General features: G+C 37.4%; 1 protein-coding gene across 1 annotated transcript; it reads right to left on the reverse strand.

Annotated features, from left to right (window-relative positions):
• Positions 1–841: 841 nt before the first annotated feature.
• Positions 842–18,819, reverse strand: LOC124297784 (uncharacterized). Its single transcript, XM_046749098.1, has 27 exons — positions 18,465–18,819; positions 17,289–17,773; positions 16,938–17,096; positions 15,789–16,094; positions 14,057–14,397; positions 13,633–13,714; positions 13,353–13,542; positions 11,933–12,134; positions 9,791–10,068; positions 9,350–9,546; positions 9,090–9,257; positions 8,867–9,013; positions 8,678–8,756; positions 8,355–8,588; positions 6,387–6,862; positions 5,994–6,152; positions 5,614–5,916; positions 5,161–5,501; positions 4,838–4,919; positions 4,562–4,751; positions 4,005–4,206; positions 3,212–3,489; positions 2,261–2,451; positions 1,795–1,962; positions 1,428–1,574; positions 1,267–1,345; positions 842–1,190 (listed from the first exon to the last, which is right to left on the reverse strand). Exons 1-27 carry the CDS (start codon positions 18,474–18,476, stop codon positions 966–968), a joined length of 5,721 nt encoding a protein of 1,906 aa, XP_046605054.1. The 5' UTR covers positions 18,477–18,819; the 3' UTR covers positions 842–965.
• Positions 18,820–19,429: the final 610 nt, after the last annotated feature.

Raw genomic sequence — 19,429 nt, forward strand, 5'->3', positions numbered from 1 at the left:
CTTCAGATTGTCTGAACGTATCGTATCAGTTACTGACGGGATTAACCGAGCTGAAGTTTAAGCCACCATAATTTCCTGTTCTAAAACGCGTCCGTCAACCTCGGATTGTTCCAATTCCAGTAACGAGTACTTGAACTTCTTTCTAATATTTCTGATAATGAGTGAAATAATTTGGTAACTGATGAACTTTCCCCTAGAACTTCTGTGATGGGGTGAAGTAACTGGCGCACGTATTCATCTCGTAATTACGATCATGCTTATCACTGCTAAACTCAATTTTGTTGATTAGTAGGAGTCAACGGTCTCTGACGTGATTGTCACCTACATTCGGAGGAATGTTGAGTCATTGTCTGAGAACGTACACAATATTGATTCTGCGTTAATCAGACTCATCGTCAGTTGAAGAATACACGTGTTTAAAAATTTCTGACACATGTACCAGATACTATCTGAGGGTTTTATCGCTATTGGATAATTAATCGAGCATTGATGCAGACATCATAATTTCTGTCTATGTATCAGCGTTATATAAGAATGTTCACGGATAAGTGTTACTTATGAGTATGATTTGTACTAATGAGTGTTATTCCTTGTTATAACTTTATGATCGGTATGAATTGGTTCAGTAATAGTTTGCGGGATTGACGTGAAAACACCCGATTTAAATCTATTATTCCGATCATAGTAAATTTCACTGATCTACCGTGCATTTTGATAGGCAATTTCAAATTTCAGAGGCTAATCGGTATCACATTTTGTTCTATGCTGCAATACGCTTCAATCATTAATATTGGACGTTAGGGTCAATCTTATAAATTAAAATGAAATAATGGAACACTTGTTGAATTTTTTGAATTACTTACTTATTTCTTGAAAATTACAACGATCATTTGACGTTTCACAACCTGAGTAAAATTCACACCTCGTATTGCATATATTTAACAACAGTTTTCTCCTTAAGATAATCAACCTGCAAGGTTGAGAATCCCATATATAAAACAGAGAATTATCGGGCCAAAGGCAGTTGGTAAATTTCCGGCAGAATTTAATTCGTTGTCGAGCCACTGGGTTATATCACCTTCATAGGTGTCAAGCCAGTTTATATTTTCTTTCGTGATTTCTATTGCACGTTGGGCCGAGGATGCGGCCTCTCCTAGCTGATCGCCGTACTCAGAAATAAACGTCTCGAGCTGTAAGAACCAAATTTTCTTTAGTAAACCAGAATATTCAAAACATTGGTGTAGGTAATAGGAAAAAACTTCATACATTGACCAACTGACTCTCTGACACTAAATGAGTGGCAAGATTTTGCAGCAAATTTCCGACAACGTTCAATCCTCCGTAGCTGAAACACGTGATAGTGTAGAGATGAACTTGTTGAACCAAAAGTAGGTTAGGAAATAAGAATTGCTGTGAATGGTACTCACTGAAGAGATATGTTCGCAATGTTGTGAAACAAAAATTGAAGTGCAACGTCTACATTGGATGGGCTGTTCGAGTAAACTGAAGTAAAAGCAGCAAGTCTATCATGAGAACGGAGGCCAGAGTTTTCAGTAATGGAGAATGTCAGGTATCTATGAAATATTTGTGTGATATTATTTTCACAAAAAATTATACTTTTTTATATACCTGAAAACTAATTGCTTGGAAAAAACTTTTATTCATTCAACACGAACAACTAGCGGCAGATATGGTGGTTGATATATGATGACAATTAATCATTAATCAGCTATTCGAGAACTTATCCATGTTGTTCTTAAATACGTTGCGTTATCAATTATATTTGGTTCTCACCTGAGCAAAATATTCTCATCCAGGCTGCAGCCCAAACCCGAAAGAATTAAGGCCTGCTCTCCAGCTACATTCGTCTCTAGATACCTCTCCCACATGAAATTCCAGACATTGGCATCAGCAATCCGCAGCCCTTCACAATACGCCCACGCTCTGAGGTCAACTGCAATGCTAACAGGAAATGATATCAAAATTTGAACCGGTGGTCCAGAAGCTTGGTTATTAGGTAGAAGTTAGTAACGTTAACGTTACGATAAGTCATGGAAAAAATCGTTATTGTACAATTTTAAAACAACTTTCAAGGAGTTGACTTTTGAAATATCAACATATTTTCTATGATATTATTTACTCGCTGAATTTCAAATAATCTTAAGAGTCCAAGTAACGATTTCATCTAAACATGCATCGCTAAAGTAACGCTACTAACATGAACCTCATTATTAGGTGCAATTGAAGTTCAAATTCTTACGAGGTATTCCCTCCGCTATTATAAAAGTCTTGTACAAGCTGTTGAGACTGGCTATTGCAACCAGGACAGCCCATCCGACAAGCCCAGGAGTGCGAATTTGCCCTGAGAAAACTTGTTACATGTTCATCGCCATCCTGAACCGTGTACCCGAGACTATTATGGATAGGAGATACTCGAGAGAATATATAACTCTGAAGGTACAACGAAAAAAAATATGATTTAGATCAATTGTGCGCAGGCGATGTCGTTTTAGAAAAAATAAGCCAGAGAAATATTTTTTTTGCAATACTTTTCATCACCATTAAAAGGGAAGATTCTATTTGAACAAACTTGCGCGACGATCTCGGAAACGGCCGAGTGAGATATCAGAAACTGATAGAATTTGGCAGCCAAATGAAAAAGTTTTAAAGGAAATCACAAATGAAAAAATTGATTAAATTCAAAAAATTTACAAATTTTGTCGAAAATAAATATGTAAATTAGAAAAACCATTATTGTTTATTTAAAGAAGAGTAATAATGAGGTAAACGTTTATGCTTGTCGGTAAGACATGAAAAATCGAGTTATATCCGGTAGAACCGGGAATTCAAGTTGAACGGGATATGGCACTTTTTCATACCTATCATTTCGTTGTAAAATCCTGTGAGTTTTGAATTTTTTCATCGAGTCGTTTCCGAGATAATCGCCGGAGTTTTTAGGACATACCAACCGACCGAAATTTTTCTAAATATCTGTCTTTCGGATTCAAGAAGTTCGAAAATGTAAAGAATCGTTCAAATTAGGAAAAGTGATTTTCAACCGAAATCAATACTTTTCTTGTATCATCAAAGGTGAAGAAAAGTAAAATTACGTGTTAAATTTTTGCGTTACAAACTACACTAAACAATCAATGTTCCAATTGATTCTAACATAAAGCAAGTGATATAAATTCAGAGACGCGGATTGTCTTACCTGGAAATTCGAGTAGACAGTAGAGCGAGCTAGCATTCTGTCAAGGTGCGCGAACGCGTTAAATGCTGCAGTCCAAGGAACATGGTCTGTTTCCTGTCTCAGGTAACGAGTGAGCGATAGCGCGATATTGTAGCTGAGATATCCGGCACGTGCGAGATTGAATGCATCATCAATAAGTTGCGCGCGGTTTATCGGGGATATATTCGTGAAATTTGAAGTTATAAGGTACTCGCTAATCAGGTTCCAGTTTTGTTCATCGTAGTTGACTCGGTAAAAACCTGAAATCGATATCCAGTCATTAGGCTTTTTTACGTAAGGTTCTGTACGCATCTCGTCTTCTAATAAACAGTTGTTGAAATGATGATTGTATAAAATCAGATTTATGGTTCGCGCGTTTCTAGTTTTAAACAGTTGAATAGTTTCTGCATCACTCGGCTTCCTAAATATGCTACAAAGTGAGTTGAGTGTTTTAAATACAAGAATGTGTGCGTTTATTATATTGGATCATCACTTCCAAGGCAACGATCAGTAAAAGAATTCGAGTATTCAAAATGATGGTTTGTGTGATGTGAAAGCTCAGGTTCCTATTTCAGAGATTCGTTATAAGAGCTATTGCAAGTGATTTTTAAACTGGGGAATGAATGTTATTGTGTTTCAAAGTCTGAAAAGCGATACAGAATTCATCTCGGTTTACTTAACAACCGTTCAAATTTAACATCTTAATAAGCTCCAACCGCATTTGCAACACTTTCGTTCAAGGGTTCATGGTAATTGGTGATATTGAATGAGTTACCTGTTTGCTGTAAATTACAAATGACCCAATCGCTATTCTGACCGCTACTCATGAAAACACTTTCATCTTGTGCTCGAATCCACGCGGTAGCCCTCGTGTTATTGAAGCTCGGGGACGACTGCGAAGCGACGTTGAGGGGTATCCACCACCTGTATTCTGTTGTGTCGTTTGAAGAACCACGCCCCTTGAGCAGGAAACGTTCCTTAACACAAAAAAAAAAAAATGTTAGTACTAGTCGACCAAGTATAAAGCTGATTTTACGTAAGCTATCTGAGATCATATATAAATTTACACGTAGACTGACAGTGGTTTTGGTGACGACTCTGTAATGTCTGTAACATTAGGTCAAGTGCGATATATTACATCAACTAATTTAATAAGTTACGTCTTAATAACAGCTGCTTCATCACTGTTGATTGAACATGAACAAGTTAAAAACGCAAAGCTTGTAATTTATCAAGCGTAACCATCCAAGATGAAATATGCAGCACTTGTCACTAATGACATTTTACTATATACCGAACAGTACTAGTCAGTGTACATTGTCGACGTGATACCTGGGAAATTGTTTGAGTTTCGGTAGTATAGTTTCTGGTGACGGTGATCAGAGGATAGCCTTTCTGATTTGTCCAGGTATCCATAACCGTCTTAATATCAACGTGTCCAATAAGAATGCTGTCATCCAAGTTATCATTGGCTTCCTTCAAAGCATCCCACAGTTTTTCCGGAGTACCAGTACCATACGAACTAAAATGCCGGTCGGCAGATTCTTACATGATTTCTATCTCAGAGAGCTGCTAATGAGCAGAAAAACTCTCACAAGTGGTACTTACTTATTTGCTTGGTAGGTTTGTAAGCCTTTTTGGAATACAGGCTCTCCCAAAAAGTTTAATAACATTCGAATTATGGAACCACCTGTGTAACAAGTTCTCGTATCATAGGAGTAAAATACTGGATTTTCTGGATTAGCCACAAAACGTTATTCAGTCATCCAATATTCAACAATTTCAAAAACTTAACTTGATTATTGCAAGTTACAGAATCTAAAGAGTCTAAGGGTTGCCCCAACTATAGTTACCCAACGATTTTACAATTAGTTGGTGAGATTTTTAGGTAATATCTTAGTGATGTGGGTACATAGAAAAACGTGCCAGACCTTTGTAATAGCTGATTACATCAAACACTGATTTGACTTCATCTGGACTATAGACGTCTTCATTGATTGGACGACTATCGTCCGAGCTATCAGCAAGCATCGCGGTATGGTATATATCCACGGTGAATTGTTCCATCAATCTCCAGCTGGGGTTAACTTGGGCGGCTGTGTAGTACTCGAAAAACGTGGCAAATCCTTCACTCAACCAAACGTAACTCCACCATTCCGGAGTAACTAGATTACCGAACCATTGATGAGCAAACTCATGGGCCCCAACGGTTTCGATGTTCTGTTTGTCACGCGTGGTGGATACACCGTCCTGCCATAATAGCCAACGTTCCCTAAAAAGAAACTACCGTTCACTCAGCACTATAATTTTGATCACAAAGTACAGTCGAGCTTTAATAAGAATGCTGTTGATATCCAGTTTTAGGATGAGAAAATATTTCGAACCTGTATGTGATAAGACCCCAATTTTCCATAGCGGTTGTAGCGCTGGTAGGTAGTGCAACCTGGTCCATTTTTGGAAACGATTCGTTGTAGTTTATTCCAATGAATGTACTCAGATTGTCCAAAAGCAATTCGCCAGCTAGCGAGTAGCTTGCAGTGCCCACAGCTTCTGGGCGAGACCAGATCCTGAAGGATCCACCCGTGTTGGCAACATATTCAAAGTCGAAAACCATGAACGCGACGAGATAGGTAGACATAAGAGGCGTTGTGTAGAACTTGGTCCATACTCGATTTCCGATCGTCGAGCTAAAATCATTTTATTGCATGAAAAAATATCTTGGTTGTTTTACAAACCTGTTCAATTATGCCAAAAGAATTCGTACTTGGGCTCAGAGACGTATTCATCCAGTGCATTAGAGATGGCTACCTGATCAGGCCAGTGGGCAATGCTGATGGTGAAATGGGCTTTGAAGGCTGGCTCGTCAAAGCATGGGAACGCTTGTCGAGCATAAATAGGCGCAAAAAATGAACTCACATACCACCTGCAGTGAACAAAATGTGGGTTTAAGAGATAACTTTTCTGATGAAGCACTTCGTGGATAAATGTTCGTATGACGAAGGGCGTTTCTCTCGGTGTAATGCAGGGGTTTTCCCTATTGCATCTTATCTCTTGGAATTACCTCTTACACAACTTCGTCACAATATCGCTCAAGTGACACCAAATGAGTTATTTTAGACGTAGCGATCAATTTTCACGATCATGTTTGTTTACTTACTTTATCTCTCCGGAGCTGGTGTTGTAATAACTTTTGTAGAAGCCAACTGAATCATTCCTTAGCTGGCCAGTGTACTCTATATCCAGTGAGTAATTACCTAGGGTAAGAGCCGTCGCGAAAGTAAACGTATAAAACTGCAGATCTTGATCATAAGCTGTAGTACTGATTGCAGGGACACTAAGATCAGACGTTACTGCCACGCTGCTAATTTCAAGCTGGTTGACGTGGAGAACGATAGTGGAAGTTTCAGCGACGACTGTCACTTCGATTATCACCTTGCCTTCAAAATAATTTTCTTCCGTATAAGGAACTAACCACACGCTGTAATTAATGGGAACAGTGTTGTTCGGAAGCCTGTAGTCCTCATTGGCCCCAACTTTAACCTTGTGTGTTTTTTGGTTATCTTTTGGCGAGGGGTCATGAGCCAAGGTTACGGAAGTTGTAATGACAGCAAAAATTAGCGTCAGATACTTCATCTGCGTAAAAGTTCATTGCATAATTTGATAATCCCACTTATATAACGATATCGTATCTTAGTATAAAACGGTAGATTATCATGTTTTTTGAAATTATTTCATCGTCAAATTTGTAATTGGTGGCTTAATAATATTCATTAGTGAACCAGCGCGGTCAAAAGTCTTTTTTTATCGACATCACTTTTCATTTGCGTAGAGTGTGTACGTTTTGTTAAAAATTACAGTGTACCTTTAATCAATATAATTGTTACTTTTTCGATAAACTTACCATTATTTCCGTCGAAGCCCCTGAGATGTACGAAGTTGGCTACGACTGTGAACTCTGATGCCAGAGTAGACGGCACTTAGTTAATCTGGGATGCTAAGCGTTATCGGTCGATTAATCATGTATTGTCAGCACACAAATCCCAGCCTAGTTGCATTTCTGGGGGTCTCATATTTATATTCTACATGACCGAAGATTTAATCAGCGTTGAAAATGCACTCATAAATTAGTTAGCCAATCTGTAGTCTCATCACTAAGAGAGGTATTTAATACCTTACACAAATATCTGTAACTTGTGTAAATTTTGGTCCTAATTAACATGTGATTCAGTTTAGCCTTCAGCTCGGAAATTTTATCACCTAATTGTCATTAACCAATCGGGTGATTTGTCAATTGTAATCTTGCATTTGATAACTTAGATAAAGTGCAACTGCCATTTGAATTATAAAAGTATGTTTTGTCTGTACTGAGGAAATATACATGCTTCATTAAAACATTTAACTGAAAAGTGAACTTTTATTCGTGCCGGATATCTCGCTATAGTATAAAAATGATACTGAAAAAAAATTCTTTTGTAGCTTTGTTAGTAAGATATCTGACAAGAAGCTCGAAAAATCCCAAGTTAATACGGAAAATAGTTTATCGCAAAGAGGATTTGGACTGCAGAAAAATGGGTTAAGCCAGAGATCTGGGAAAAACAGGTTTTATTACACTATGCTGTATTTATTTCATATACAAAAGTATTTTCATGAAAAAATCAATTCAACACTGGGTCAAATCTGTATAACAGGGGTTGGGTATAAAATTTTGAAGGTACTCATGAAAATCGCATTTTAAAAAAAGCAACGACTTTCACAAGCCGTGTAAAATATTCAGTTTTAATTAAGTTTTTTTTATACTGATCCGAAATCATGTTCACTTTTTTCCGTATTATACATATAAAATATGGTTCGAACACGTGAAGTGATGCTCAATGGATCTTTGAAATTTTGAAAACATGGTGATCTTACAGATGTTGTAAAATCATCCAGTTAAATATCGCGGGTTGACGACAAACTGTCGGAAAAAATTTCCACCGTGAGTATAGGATTTTAAAAGATAATATCAATATTTTTGAGGAATCACCAATCAGTGGGAATTGAAAAATAGTCGTAAAGATCTAACGATAACCACTCTCCTAATCGAAATGCTCATTGCCATTGGTCTGCCATTGGAAATGTTCTAGATAAATCCTATAACACCTATAGATATGGTCATGAGAAGAATGCCGAAGCTGACGCGTTCGGATCCACTGTCTTGAGGTTCATCAATGGTTGCCACCTCTTCAGCCAGCCACTCCACAATGTCAGCCTCGTAGTTTTCTAGCCAGGAGATATTTTCCTCGGCAAGTTCGATAGCTTGCTGAGCCGATGTAAGTGCAACTCCCAGAACGTCTTGTTTCTCTTCAACGAAATCCTTCAGCTACAGAATCGTTTTGGGTACCCAGCATTAATCAAGATTACTAAAAATTCATGCTAAAGTGGATTACCAATTCACATAATTTCTCATACCTTTTGAAGCTGCTCAGAACTGACCACCCGTGAGGCTAGCCCCTGCAGCATGCTGCCAATACGATTCATTCCACCGTAACTACACGAAAGTAAATCATATAATTTTAGTGCGTGTAAGATTTGTGAATAATATTAGTAAATTATATTGGAAGTGGGGTTGGATAAGCTTCTTTCCAAAGGTATACTCACAACTCGGATATTTCCTCGTAATTGTTGACGAGGAAATTGAAAGCCACGTCCACGTTGCTAGGGCTAGCGGTGTAGACCGATGTAAAAACACTAGACGTATCCTGGGAACGAATTGAAGAATTCGTTGATATTGATAATGCCAGGTAACTGCAAAGAAGATAGTCGCCATATTAACAAGTACCTACACCGTCACACTGAAATGACAAACCGATTATGGACGTACTTATTCAATATATCCTCATCCTGGCTGCATCCTAAACTCGACAGGATCAGAGTTTGTTCGCCAGAGAAATCCGTAGCCAAGTACCTTTCCCATAGGAAATTCCACACAGAAGTATTGGCGTTTCGTAGGCCCTCGCAGTAAACCCAAGCCTTCAAATCAGCAGAAATTCTGCGAAAAAGAGACAGTTCAAATGTAAGAGGTGTCGGTTGAAATCACGTAACCTCTGAATACCGTGATTATGTAGAATATCAACTACTAACGTTGAATCGGTTGGATCTGAGCTACTGTAATAGTCCAGCAGTAGTTCCTCTGCTTTCTCCCGACAGGTTGTGGAGCCCATCCGGCAAGCCCAAGAATTAACACTCAGCCTATGTAATTTGGTGATGTGTTCATCAGAGCTTAGTTCCTCATGGCCAAGGGATTCATAGATCGGAGTAACGCGTGACAACACGTACGTCTGTGGAAAAAAATTAATGGAGATTAAAATCGAAAACAAAAAACAAAATCTATGATTCATTGAACTTCGCTACAAAATGTGTTAAACCAAAACCTGTACCTACAAATATGGTTTTTTATAGTCGAACTTTTGACCCGCAGCGAAAGCCAAACCACAGCGGTTAATAAAAAACATAGAGTCATCTCAAGTAGTATGAATCATTTATGTTGAACACAATGTATTTTCCATAATTTTTTAATCTCACCTTGAAATCTTCGTAGCCTGTGGAGTTCGCCAGCATTGTGTTTAAGTAAGTAAAAGCAGTGAATGCAGCTGCCCATGGAGCATAAGAAGTCTCTTGAGTCAAGTAACGGGTTACAGGCAAAGCGACACTGTAGTTGAGGTACCCAGCACGTGCCAAGTTTAACGAATCGTCAATGAGCTGCGCACGGTTTAGTACGTTAATAATTATATAGGCTGACGTCTGGAGATACGAGGAAATCATGCCCCAATTAGTATCATCGTAGTTGACGCGGTAGAAACCTGCACAAGAATTTGATGCTTGAGGAAGTACGTGATTTAAGGGAAGGATACACCCGTCATTTATGTACGTGATGGAAAAGTCCGACGAGGCTGGTGATTTTTTTCGACTATTCATTTCACGTCGAATTCAACGCGGAAAACCACCGAAAAACAGCTTAGATATTCGGACAAGTTTTACAAGTTTTATTTCGAAGGAATTGACCTACCGAAAATTCCATGGCCTTACTTGTGAAAAATGTAATAAAAAGTTCCCAAAAAAATTCATACTTTTACTCTACGACTTCCGAAAGATTTCTTCAGATCAAAGAAGTTGGTTTTGCCGAATATCTCCATAAATATAAGTTTTCTGGTGAAATGTGTATCCACCAAAGTTGTAGGTCTTGATGAGACGCGTATTTCCAATTGTACACATTTTTTCGCTTACCAGTATAATTTCTATTCAAATGGTTGGACACCCGAAGTACAAGTTTTCGAAATAAAATCACTTATACGGTAACGTTAATAACATAGAGACAGTATTATTTATTTATCAACGTTTCAGTACATCGAAGAACTGCTTATAACGACGTAACAATTCTTCATCTGAAACCTTTTGATAGATCGGGATGCTATGAGTGAACACCGTTTGGTTCAGCAGTGTTGTTATGTTTTTCGTGTGCAGACCAGGTTTTCGATTTTCAGCTACTGCTTATTGGTAAAAGCACCAAGAACTGGCGCCTGTGGGGCAGAAGAAGTGTTGTCGCTCAACATCATTGGAGACTCCGTGGTACAATGCTGCAATGATTTCTCTCTTCATCGATTGGATGTCTCCTTGGTTCCGATATATGGCGCATTTATAATAGGTAATTGATCAATTTTACGATGGTAGTTTGAAGCAAATGCACAGAAGACGGAACGTAAACATTTTATATCTTAACATAAGCGATGTTATTTAGCACATCGCAAAAAGTTTTAATCGGAATACGGTATAGTATACGGGAAGTTGAATGAATAATACTGTATCTGTATGATTATTATCATCGTAAAAATGATTTTTTTGGAGAAAAAATTGTGAATCAGGTGCTCAATCATTAGAACAAAAATTATGCAGGTACGCAAAAAAATGTGTACCACTGAAAATCCGAATCTCGACAAGACCTACAATTTCAGTAGATACACATTTCGCCAGGAAACTTATATTTATGGAAATATTCGGCAAAAACAACTTTTTTACGCTCAAGAAATGTTTCAGAAGTCGTGGAAATGATTTAAAAAGTAACCATCTTCTTTTTTGGAGCTCTTTATAACATTTGTCACAAATAAGGACGTGGAATTTGCGGTAAATTCTTTCGAAATAAAACTAGTATAGAAATAGTAGAAATTTTCCGAATATTTGAGTTATTTTTTCGCGGGTTTCTGCGTTGCATTCGGCGTGAAAAGAAGTGGTCGGAAAAAAATCACCAGCCCGATCGGATTTTTCTATTAGCTACATGAATTGACGTTTTACCCTTCTCTTAATCTACCCTAACCTATCCTGAACAAAATTTTGAGTCTTGAGGAAGTGCATGTTTTAACAGTTAATCGTTTGAAGACTGTGATTGCAACCACCCGCTATTCATCACTTCTTTATGGAACAGGAACTTGTGTAAGCATGCTCGTTACCACTGATTTTTTTTGTTTTAATTCTTTGAACCCTCCAACGAAATCGTGGTCACTTTTATCATATTGCATGGTGCTATTACACTCTTAACGACAATGTCTGGTTATGATCTGTGCTATTTTCTCATCTTACCTTCGTATTCTGAATCGACAGAGGTTTCTTATAATTATGTTCATTTTATACAACCGTGTTTAAATTTTAGTAGAAATAATACCGATTTTTTACCTGTTTGCTGCACATTGTAGATGACCCATTGTGTAGGCGAGAAACCACTAATCACCACGCTATCATCTTGTGAACGAATCCAGTCAGATGGTGCTGTCGCAGTAAAGGCAATGTTAGCTTGCGAAGCAAAGTTGATTGGAATCCACCATTTGTACTCCGTTGTGTCATTCGATGAGCCACGACCCTTCAGCAGGAAACGTTCCTGGAGGTAAATCATCCGATTTTAAAATCTGTATACTTCGTTGTAATTCTGATACTGTGCTTTGGTTCTTGGAAAACAATTATTTATAGCCGGATTCGGCGACTTCTTCGTTATCTTCGGTGATGATTAGAGCTCACTATATTATTATATATTGTGTGACCAAAAGATGCTGTTCCTATCCGAAATAAGTCCAAAGTTGTGTATAAAGTACCTCGCAAGGATTGTGACCAATGTTATATTGGTCGAACGGAGAGGCTTTTGAAAACTAGAGTCAACGAGCATAAGAGGGACATTCTTATGGATACGGATGAACAAACCGCTTTGACAAAATACAGGATTGATCTGAATTATAATTTTTATTTTAATGATGTAAGTATTCTTTGCCATGAAAGGGATTATAGGAAAAGACTGATTTTACAATTGTGTAATATGGTTAGTGACGATAGTTGTGTTATTCTTACACCAAATATTAACAATTTAAGTAAGGCATATCATAATTCGATTTTGAGTAAGTCTAGCAACTGACTCCTTTCATGACAATGGATCTAACTAGTCCAACTGTTAGACTTGTTGGCGCTTGGATGGTTGACACTTTCATTGATTATGAGTTGTCACTCTTTGTTTTCTTATTACCCAGGTGTTTACTCGTTCCCGCCTTTAGCATGACTAAAGGTCTAACGTTACTATACCATGGGTTGATCCTATTTAATCACGGTTTGAGAGCTACGTTTTATTACGTTTTTAACTAACATGGTACCAAAGGAGCCCGATAAAGTGTCTTTCAAGCATACCCTAGTGGTTTTTTTGTAAGTGTTTGACTGATTTGCCTGCTTGCTGTGTGTACTGTTACAGTCCTCAGTACTGTTACAGATCGATGAACTTGCTGTTCCAACTTAACTTTCTATAATTTTGTTAATGTCCGGATGTGTTAACATCTAGGAATCTTATTAGTATGTTTTTTGGCGATATATCACGTATTTGATGTTAATAGTTCTATTGCAATTGATTTTGACTCGTTTGGTTTTCTTTGTATTATATTATACCCTTTTTTTGTATGTCTTTTTTTTTGCATTTAAATATATTATGCTGTTTCTGAGAAGTCTCCCTCAAATGGCCGAAACGTCAAGTAATTTTGACTGCCTTTATTGGACCTATGACACTGAGAACCTATACTACATTAATGGATAAGGTCGATAAAACATTTTAATTATAGCTTACTTGTGATATTTCCTGGGTAGCTGTTGTGTAGTTTCTTGTCACGGTAACCAGAGGATATCCTTTTTGGTTCACCCAGGTATCCATTACAGTTTTTATGTCAACGTGCGTATGCAAAATTGGACTCGACATATTGGTATTTGCAGTTGTAAGCGCCTCCCAGAGATCATCAGGTGTTGCGGCACCATATGCCCTACAATGATAAATTGTAGGATATCTCAAGATTCAAATATTTTTCCAAAGTCGTAACATGTTTTTTCGGAGAATGAGAAGTCGCACTCACATGTTCTGCAGGTAAAGTTGTAATCCTGCCTGGAATACAGGCCCCCCAAGGAAATGCTGCATCATACGGATGACAGAACCAGCTTGGTAAGAAACACACAGGAAGTATTTTGTTTATAAGCATGAAGACGGTAACTCCATATAAATCCGTGGGGAACGAATTTTGAACTATGAAAATCTTGGAATAGATAACGTGAAGTAGTTTATACCGATTAGCATGAGTATTTTAATATAACACAATATCTCCCGGAAATTATTTTACAATAAAAATATTTCTTTCTGTGGAATATTTTTTCTTTTCTAATAAGTACGTCACGGTTATTTGAACAAATAACACAAGCATGAAATTTGTTATCAATTTACTGCCACGCTTGTGTTAATGCTGACTGTAACTGATAGCTTAATGATAGATCGATCAAGCGTACCTTTCGAATAAGAGATAGTGTCGAAAATTGCGTTAATCTCGCTCGGACTGTAAACGTCTTCATTGATGGGATGAGACGTCTCTAAACTATCGGCGAGTAGTGCAGGGTGATAGTAATCGACCGTGAACTGTTCTGCTAGACGCCAAGTCGTTTCAACGGTTGCTGTCGAGTAGTACTCGAAATACGTTGCAAATCCTTCATTGAGCCAAAGATATTTCCACCATAGTGGACTCACCAGATTACCAAACCACTGATGAGCGAACTCGTGTGCAATCACCGTCGCGATGTTTTGTTTGTTTCGTGTGGTCGCCACACCATCTTTATACAACAGAAGCCGCTCTCTGAAATTATATTTAATCATAATTGTTGCTACTTGTTGCTCTTCGAAGAGTTGACCGTTCAATTCTCAAAAGCCCGTCAAAAGAAACTGGTTTAAAGGTAATTTATCCTCTCACAAATTATTTTGATCCAGAACGGTTGTCTGACATTCATTAAAGAATGCATATTTAAGCGGATTAGGAAGCGTAGAATTTCGAAATTTTTCATTATTAAAATTTTTTCATTCTCTTACTACAATCTCTTCCAAACACTTTAGCGTAAGAAAAACTGAAAAATTCGCAAAATTGAGCTCAGGTGAACTAGGAAGGCCTTGAGGGCTGAAAATGTGTTAAGTATTCAATTCGCTTTTATAAACTACTGAAAAAATGTACAAAATTTTTGTTATTTCTAAGTTGTTCGGCACATTTTTGTCGATGACAATCAGTGGTACACGTGGACAAATTTTAATAATACAAGATATTCAGCGTTGAAAGCAACCTTGCGTTTGGGTGTGGTACATACATACTTATATAAACAACATTTGTCATTGGTTTTTCCACAATAACTCAAAAACACTATAACAGATAGCCTTCGTTTTTTTTTAATGAAGATATCAACTTTTTATACGAAGTTAACCTACATTGATGTAAATAAATGTTTTATTATTGTTGTTATACAACTAATATCATTCATTTTTCGATTTTTTTTTCAAATTTTAGCCCTCAGTTTTTTAGTATTCATGTTTTTTCAAAAACCTTAGGCTCAGTTCTTAGAGAAACATTCCCTGATGATAATGGGGCTTGAAAATCGTACACTCGGAATCATGGCAATAAGGAAGCGGTGCATGAGACTCGTGGTCTTGTTTATCCGTGCAGATCTCCCTTAAATATTTATATTTCCCCAACTTTAACCACTGAATTTTATAGCTAAAACTCCGATAAAAACGTTGCGAAAATTAGAATGTATGTATGTTGTTTCAGTTCTTGACAGATGCCTTTTGAATTTTATCTCATTTTCGGGCTATTTTCGCTTCCGAGTCCCTTTAAATTTTCAGTAAAAGCATTGCAGCTTTTCCAACCGGCCTTCTACGGCAATGATATATTACGCGAATAATCGATTTGAGGAACTCGCATCACTATTAGAGCTTCAATAATATCCTCAACATACTTTATCATACTTGATTTTACTGTAAGTGCCAAATGATCGATATATCGTGGTAATGATTGTCACTGGCGAACTTGAGAGAAAATATTTACTACTTGAAGAAAAGAGCTCACTTATTGATGATTCATTGCTGACAGTACATTAAAACGATCACATTTGGTGATATATGTCGGTGGGCTTAAGCATTTGTTTCTGTCTTCACTTTATGGCGATAACAAGAAAAAGAACCGCAACGTGTTATACAACTGACCTGTAAGTAACAAGACCCCAATTTTCCATAGCTCCCGCGGAAAAGTCTGGTATTGCAATCTGATCCATCTTCGAGAATGACAGGTTGTAGTCGATTCCGGTAAAATCATTCATATCAGCCAATATCTCCTGACCAACGGTGACGGCGTAGGTCGTAGTATTCAGAGCGTCTGAGCGAGCCCAAACCCTGAATGACTCGTCATCATTTGATTGGTATTCGAAGTCAGATACTACAAAGGCGACAAGGTACGTGGACATTAATGGCGTCGTTTCGAAATATGTCCACACTCGATTTTCTATGGTAGAACTGGAAATGGAAAGTACATTTTTCGTCGGATTGAAAATCAATTTTGTCACGGAGATTTCAGCGACGGCAAAAGCATATGACTTATAGTTCAAAACAATGGACAGACTTCGGAGAAGCCCACTCGCGCATAAGGGTGTTTAGAGTTGCATTTTGAGAGAGAGAGTGCGCACTTGACTTACAAACAAGGTAGGTATCCCAGGTCGATCTCTCCAATTTGATTTCTTTTGTAATATGGTATAGTAGACTAAAAATTAAACGAGACGCATTTTATTTTACCTGCCATGAAACACTTTCAGGTGATGAAACTACCCTCAAAGTTAAGGTATGTCAAGGGACGATTTGACATTTTTTTTTTCAGATATTTACATTTTTCATTTCTCGTTATGTTCTTGTGGATGAAACTGCCAAATTGCCCCTTGACATGCCTTACCCTGGACGGTGGTTTCATCACCATAGAGTATTTAAAGGCGGTAAAAAAAAAAAAAAAAAAAAATACGTATCGTTGAGCTTTTAGTCTACCATAACATATTACAAAAAAATAAATAAGATCGGAGAAATCGGCCTGGGATACCATCCTTGTTAGGCACAACAAATGTAAGGGCGGGCTTTGTTTCGAAGGCTGCAGTCGAGGATGGATAGTCAACAAAAGACGAACAGCGAAAGACGAAAGACGAATGATAATTGAGATGATTTGAACCGAGATTAGGAGACGATAGCAGAATTTGAATGATTTATGTAAGTGTTTATTTTATCACGTATAAATGTTTTTAAAGTTAGCAGCAATCTTAAACGTCCTTTTGCAAAGATTCTCATTACTACAGAGTGTTAATTTTTTATACTTACTCGGCTCCTGAAGTGGACGCAACTGCTGCGTTTGAAATAGCAGTTTGGTTCGGCCAGTGAGCGATGCTAATCGTGAAGCGTGCTTTTAAAGCCGGTTCGTCAAAGCACGGAAATGCCTGACGGGCATAAACCGGCTCAAATTGAGTAGTTGCTAGCCACCTGAAAATAAAAAACGGGTATAAGTATTTAGCAAGTATTATGACGATACCAGCTGTTCCAGGAACATAAATACTTAAAACGGTGTCCTTCCTTGTTCTCAAATAAAAAGCTGCAAAAAAATGTGGGACGCTGAGCGCCCCAGCATGAATCAAAGGGTTAACTCTATGGTAACTAGATCTTTTAATCACTGACCTTGTTTCCCCAGAACTCGTAGTGTAGTAGCTGCGATAGAAGCCTTCCATACTAGCCGATAAAATTCCGACATACTCAATATAGATAGAATAGTTTCCTGGTTCGAGACTCGTTGCGAAGTTCAGTGTATAAAAATGCAGATCTGTATTGAAGGTTTTGTTGCTGATCGCATATGTCACATTGTCAGATGTTACCACCACGGTGTCATTATTTATGTCAATATCGTATGCGTGCAGGACAATCGTAGAGGTTTGCTCCACAACCATTACATCTATCGTAACTTCGCCGCCAAACGTGAAATTTCCATTTTCAAGGAAGGGTACAAGTCGAATGTCATAGTGAAGCGGGATTGTGTTGTTTGGCAGTCGGTAGTCTACATCGTTGTCAACTCGCGACGTACTCGAGCGTCGGTTCACAGACTCTGACGTTACAGCAGAAATCGCCACTACTACCAAACCGACGAGGAGGTGCCATGAATACTCCATCTGTATTTTAGCAAATTATGCAATTGTCACTATCGTTTTAATTTTGCATGTACTTATTGAACATCTATAATATAGAGTCACTGATTCTCTTCTACGTATTCATTAGACTGGTCAACAGAGGTTTTGTTGCCCTTCATATTTCAGTGGCCTTAGTAAAATTTTATGTCATCGACCCTTGGAACTTGGCCTTAGTTATTCACTTTATGGACATTTTCATATTATGACTCAGAAAAGCAGTATTTAGATGCAACGTTTGATTTTTTTTAATATTCAAGGCTTATTAAAAAAAATACTACGTAGCATAGAATTTTTTTCTCTGATTTTTTCCGCGAATATTGGTGCTTGTGAATGAAGAATTTTTGAATTAAATCATGACTATATTAGAAACCATCCGACTCCTTACAATACTACAATAACGTAAAAACTAGAGCCAATCTAATATAGTCATAATTTTTGAAACTGTCAAAACTGGTGTAAGATGTCCCAAAATTTTTGAATCTTTGCTCAAGTGCTTCCGGCTATTAAATGTATAATATGTATTATAGTCACTGAATGATTGTGATTTTAAACGAGATTAAAGTTCGTAACATTAACATTTCAATGATTTTTTTCGGAAAAGTCGTAATTTAACAATCTTAGGAGATTGCCTGAAATTCAATACACCGTGATACAATATTGACATTATACTTACATTTGCACTCATCGTTACCTCTATCTTAATTATTTTGAAGTTGCAAGATAATGATTTTTCTGTCAAAGTCTCGCCACGTCAGTATTACGAACTGCAACCTCGTATTTTCAACGAAATCGCACACTCAAGAAAATTAGAGAAAACGATTGATACTATGATTTCAATAGAAACTGATTGCACACAAGTATTCAAGTTCATACATCTCGTCGAGTACAGTCGACAGTTGATCCTCAAGAGTACACACCCACCGCTTATCAATTTAGAATTTTTACCGCTTTCTACAAAAGAAGTATGAATATGTTGAACTTTGCGATATGCGATATGCGATGATATTTGCCTGTCATAAGAATCGCATCGGATGCACGTTTACTGATTAATATAAATTATGAATTGGAACTAGAAAATCATAATCATGATGATGTAAGACGTATTGAAAAAAAGTGCTTCGGAAATATAAATAACAGTACTTACAGATGCCAAATCACAAAAACAAGACAAAAAAAAAAAAGATTCTTACATGGATTCCACCTCGACGACGTAATTTGCAGAACTGACGAAGATCTCACTCGCGGTTCGAAGGCGAGCAAATGCGAGACTTCAAAGATATGAATCAAATGAATAGTATTTTATTGAGAACAATTGAATATTGCAGACGGAATGAAAAGAGTGGCTGATGCAAAAATTATAAAAATAAAATTCTCCTTCATGTCTGCAGCGTTGTTAAGCCGTATTTTGATTGTATTCCCACTTACGACTTGTTTGTCACATGTGTTTTCACTAGTCTCCACTGAAACAAAACCTGATCTTCAGTTCGAATATCTCACCTTCTCTGACGATCGCTGGCACGATAATCACGCTTGAAGTAGAACCACGCTTAATAATGGCTTCCAAATATAAGGCTCTAATAATCTAGCAATGATGAATCGTTATCACATAACAAGTATTATCTTATCAAGCAATACCAT

Source organism: Neodiprion virginianus, chromosome 2 (assembly GCF_021901495.1).
Source record: "Neodiprion virginianus isolate iyNeoVirg1 chromosome 2, iyNeoVirg1.1, whole genome shotgun sequence".
Taxonomy (NCBI): Eukaryota; Metazoa; Arthropoda; class Insecta; order Hymenoptera; family Diprionidae; genus Neodiprion; species Neodiprion virginianus.

What these genes read in the sequence shown, in the direction of transcription:
- LOC124297784 (XM_046749098.1), bottom strand. An exon ending in TACGAGGAAATATCCGAGTT is followed by an intron (nt 8,757 to 8,866) that starts GTGAGTATACCT and finishes ACTTTCGTGTAG; the next exon opens with TTACGGTGGAATGAATCGTA. An exon ending in TGGGGTCTTATCACATACAG is followed by an intron (nt 5,502 to 5,613) that starts GTTCGAAATATT and finishes GTTTCTTTTTAG; the next exon opens with GGAACGTTGGCTATTATGGC.